Source organism: Colobus angolensis, unplaced genomic scaffold, assembly GCF_000951035.1.
Source record: "Colobus angolensis palliatus isolate OR3802 unplaced genomic scaffold, Cang.pa_1.0 Scaffold52, whole genome shotgun sequence".
NCBI classification, from domain to species: Eukaryota; Metazoa; Chordata; class Mammalia; order Primates; family Cercopithecidae; genus Colobus; species Colobus angolensis.
The window spans coordinates 4,369,318-4,374,064 of NW_012118710.1; the positions used below are offsets into that span (position 1 = coordinate 4,369,318).

Here is a 4,747-nt window from a genome sequence, read left to right on the forward strand (position 1 = left end):
ACCCGGCCTTCTTTTTAATTTTTTGAGACAGAGTCTCACTCTGTCACCTAGGCTGGAGTGCAGTGTCGCTATCTCGGCACACTACAGCCTCTGCCTCCTGAGTTCAAGCAGTTCTCCTGTCTCAGCCTCTTACAGGTGTGCACCACCACGCCCAGCTAATTTTTGTATTTTTAGTAGAGATGGGGTTTCACCATGGCCAGGCTGGTCTCAAACTCCTGGCCTCAAGTGATGCTCCTGTCTCAGCCTCCCAAAGTGCTGGGATTGCGGGATGCACCACCGCACCCAGCCAGGACTGATAATCTAATTCATTGTTGGGGTAGATTCACAGTTTTTCTTTTTTTTTTTTTTTTTGAGACGGAGTCTTGCTCTATCGCCCAGGCTGGAGTGCAGTGGCCGGATCTCAGCTCACTGCAAGCTCCGCCTCCCGGGTTTACGCCATTCTCCTGCCTCAGCCTCCCGAGTAGCTGGGACTACAGGTGTCCGCCACCTTGCCCGGCTCGTTTTTTGTATTTTTAGTAGAGACGGGGTTTCACCATGTTAGCCAGGATGGTCTCGATCTCCTGACCTCGTGGTCCGCCCGTCTCAGCCTCCCAAAGTGCTGGGATTACAGGCTTGAGCCACCGCGCCCGGCCAATAATGTGTTTTTAATAGAGATGGAGTCTCACTTCATTGGCCAGGCTGGTCTCAAACTCCTGGCCTCAAGTGCTGCTCCTGTCTCAGCCTCCCAAAGTGCTGGGATTACAGGCTTGAGCCACCGCGCCCGGCCAGATTCACAGTTTTTTTCTGAACGCCTTAGTAAGTCCATGCTTTAAGCAGCCACCACGTGGCATGCTTTACCTTCTGTTTCTCCTTGCCCCTCCCCTACCTGGACCCTCCTAACTTTTGGGGTTTTTTTTCTTTCCCCAGGGTCAGTTTGAAAAGGAGGATTGAGCTCACGGTGGAGTATCCATGGAGGTGTGGAAACTTGTCACCAACCTCTAAGTGCAGAACTGGGATGTGGAGCTGGAAGTGCCTCCTCTTCTGGGCTGTGCTGGTCACAGCCACGCTGTGTACTGCTAGGCCGTCCCCGACCTTGCCTGAACAAGGTAAGGTACTGGCTGGGGGCAGCCTGGACTCCTGGGCCTGGAGAACAGGATGGGCTGGGATGGAGGTGATATGATTGCAGGTAATGTGGTCAACAGGGAAGGCTCCTTCCCAGGTGGAGCAAATAACTCCCTTCCTGCAGGAGAAACTCTCAAGATAACCTGGGTTGGTTCTGGTCTGGTTATAAACATAACTGACTTCATCAGAGGTTGGGGTCGTGAAGGCTGGTGACATCCATTTATCTGAGTTGACATGTTTGTGGGAGTTAATTTATGCTTTTCTCTTTCTGAAGAAAGAATATCTGATTAGGACCCTAGTGTCACACTTTAACCTAGGTGATGTATAAAATGCAGCTGATGGTGCTGTGGGGAGAGAATGACCTTTGAATTTGGATGTAGAACTTGGGTCGGAGTACAGGGGATGTTGTAGGAGGTGAGAGCTTGCTAAAGACTTCTGGCTTCTAGAAAATTGTTCCAGAGCCACATCTTCGCCAGGCATGGTGGGTCACACATGTAACCCCAGCACTTTGGGAGGCTAAGGCAAGAGGATCACTTGAGGCCAGGAGTTCAAGATCAGCCTAGGCAATATAGCGAGACCCCATCTCTACAAAAAAAAAGGAAATTAACTGGGTGTGGTGGTGCACGCTGCTAGTCCCAGCTACTTGCTACTTAGGAGGCTGAAACGGGAAGATTGCGTGATCCTGAGTTGAGGCTGCGGTGAGCTATGATTGCACTACTGCGCTCCAACCTGGGTGAAAAAAAGGCACATCTTCTACAAGGGTCAGCAGTCATGGCTCCATGCCTGCGTTTTTCTATCCTTGATTGTGTCTCACAGGTCCTGTCTGGGGGCCTGCCAAGTGGTTTGCTTTGGATAGGTAGTGTTTGAGGAGTTTTGAAGTGATTGAGACCCAGGAAGCATGAAGGAGCATGGAGACCTGTGGCGTGTTGGAAATTCAGAGCCATCATTGGTAACAGGAAGGACTTAACCGACCATTCTTGGGATCTGTTTGAGCTGTGAAAAGGCCTCTTGGGAGATTGCAGGTACAGCATACCTGGTGGCTTTCGAGGGACTTTGAAAACTAATGTATGGGCATTTCTGCCACCAGAGGATAATGTGGTTTGTGACTCAGTGGCTGGTCACACAGAGAAGGTTGACACAGTGGGTGAAAGGTTGGAGGTGCACGTGATGGGGTGGCTGTGTTCAAAAGGCTGCCACTCAGCTGGCCAGGGACCTATTTGAATGATGAGTTATGGGTGAGAATATGTGTCCCCTGGATGGAGTTGGGAATGAACAGGGAAAGTTGTGTGAGACTTTAGAAGATACAGTGTCTAGAGCAGGCATATTCATGTTGCTGTCAGTAACAGAACTGAAGGCAAGGTCTGAACTGGAAGCACAGTGGAGACCCAAAGTGGGAGAGACTGTGTCTGCCCACAGGAAGTTTATGGTCAGGAGGGGATGGGCAAGTACAGGGATAAGTAGCACAAGACGGACTGTGTTTAAACCACCCAGTGAAATTACAACCAAAGGTTATGGGAATGCGGAGGAAGTGGGGAACAGAGAGCACCTGAGATGGGCTTGAGTTCAGAAGGGGAAAATGAAGGGCCCTCCAGGTTGAACAGCATGAGTATTCAGAGGCAGCATGTATATGGTTTATGGAGAACTGTTTGCCTGATGAGTAGATAGTTGGGAAGCAACACTTGGAAAAATTGGATTGAGTTAGCATATGGAAAGCTTAATGCCCTGCCAAGAAAACTGTATTTAGGGCTAGGCGCGGTGGCTCACGCCTGTAATCCCAGCACTTTGGGAGCCTGAGGCAGGTGGATCATAAGGTCAGGAGTTCCAGACCATCCTGCCTAACACAGTGAAACGCCGTCTCAAGTAAAAATACAAAAAAATTAGCCAGGTGTGGTGGCAGGCACCTGTAGTCCCAGCCATTTGGGAGGCTGAGGCAGGAGAATGGCATGAACCTGGGAGCTGGAGCTTGCAGTGAGCCAAGATCGCGCCACTGCACTCCAACCTGGGCAGCAGAGCAAGACTGTCTCAAAAAAAAAAAAAGAAGAAAACTATACTTAGGCCAGGTGTGGATTATGCTGGTAATCCCAACACTTTGGGAAGCCAAGGCAGGAGGATTGCTTGAGCCAAGAAGTTTGAGACCAACCTGGGCAACATAGTGAGACCCTGTGTCTACAAAAAATAGGAAAATTAGCCAGACGTGGTGGCATATGCCTGTAGTCCAGCTACTAGGGAGGCTGAGGTGGGAAGATCACTTGAACCTGGGAGGTGGAGGTTGCAGTGAGCCATGATCATGCCACTTCACTTCAGCCTGGGTGACAGAGTGAGACTCTGTCTCACAAAAAAAAAAGAAAAAGAAAAGAAAACTAGACTTAAATGGGTAGATGTTGGGAAACTTGAAAAGTTTTTTTTTTTTTTTTTTAGACGAAGTCTCGCTCTGTCGCCCAGGCTGGAGTGCAGTGGCCGGATCTCAGCTCACTGCAAGCTCCGCCTCCCGGGTTCACGCCATTCTCCTGCCTCAGCCTCCCGAGTAGCTGGGACTACAGGCGCCCGCTACCTCGCCCGGCTAGTTTTTTGTATTTTTTTAGTAGAGACGGGGTTTCACCCTGTTAGGATGGTCTCCATCTCCTGACCTCGTGATCCGCCCATCTCGGCCTCCCAAAGTGCTGGGATTACAGGCTTGAGCCACCGCGCCCGGCCACTTGAAAAGTTTTGAGCAAGTAATGTCACAATCGGCTTTCAGAAAGTTAATTTGGCAGCTCAGTGTGGATGGCTGGGGGAAAGAGTGAGGTGCACCTGTGTTTGCACCCTGCTCTGCCACTTGATAGCTGCATTATTTACTTCAACAAACTACTCAAACATGGTACGCCGCAGTTTGCTCATCTGTAAAACGGAGATAAATAATAAAGGGTTAAGTGGGATAATCCAGATGAAGCACTTCCATGTAAGGTGTTAGTAGTTGTTATTGCTGCCACCGCTGCTGCCAGAAGGAGGAGGTTGAAGGTTATTTTGAGTTTCTGGCTAGAGGAAGTGCAGGTACTGACCAGGATGGGGACTGGGAAATGATAAAGGAAGGAAAAAGTAGTAAAGACACTACAGCAATAGCATCTGTGGGTTTAAGTAGGTTGGGTGTCAACTCTGGGCAACTGGAGACTAAGATGAGAGTGTGAAGGGAGGTTTGAGGGGAGTTGAGATTTGAATCCGCCAATTGTAGACAGCAATAAAGGAGTCGAAGTGCAACGAGGACCTGATTGAGGTTTGAGAATGTGAATTTATGATGGATCCTAAAGTACTTTCTTTTTTTTGCAGCCCAAGAAGGGAGATACGGGTCTGGGGCCTGGCCGCTTGTGAGCCAGCCCGACGGGATGAGTACAAGGAACTTTAGGACCAGAGTGAGGGTGCTAGTAGAGGAGGGCGGTGTCACGGAAGCTGCTGGGGCAGGGTGGAGGCTGGAACCTGGTGGCTGAAGATCTTGATAAGCACAAAGTACTGGCCCTGTGAACAGAAGAAAGGGAGGAAGAGAGGTGGATGGGGCTCTTAGGAGGCCATGTACCCAGGAAGACTGACATTAAATGACCATTTTTTAAAAATCAACTTAACTGGCAAAGGCACAGTGGCTCCCACCTGTAATCCCAGTACCTTGGGAGGCAGA

The 4,747-nt window shown here is 49.8% G+C and overlaps 1 protein-coding gene across 1 annotated transcript in view; it reads left to right on the forward strand.

Annotated features, from left to right (window-relative positions):
* Positions 1-4,747, forward strand: part of FGFR1 (fibroblast growth factor receptor 1) — a 71,108-nt gene that overhangs the window by 10,998 nt on the left and 55,363 nt on the right. Inside the window, 1 exon segment of the mRNA XM_011960686.1 lies at positions 907-1,085. Within this exon segment, the coding sequence (XP_011816076.1) occupies positions 995-1,085 (91 nt within the window). The 5' untranslated portion in view covers positions 907-994.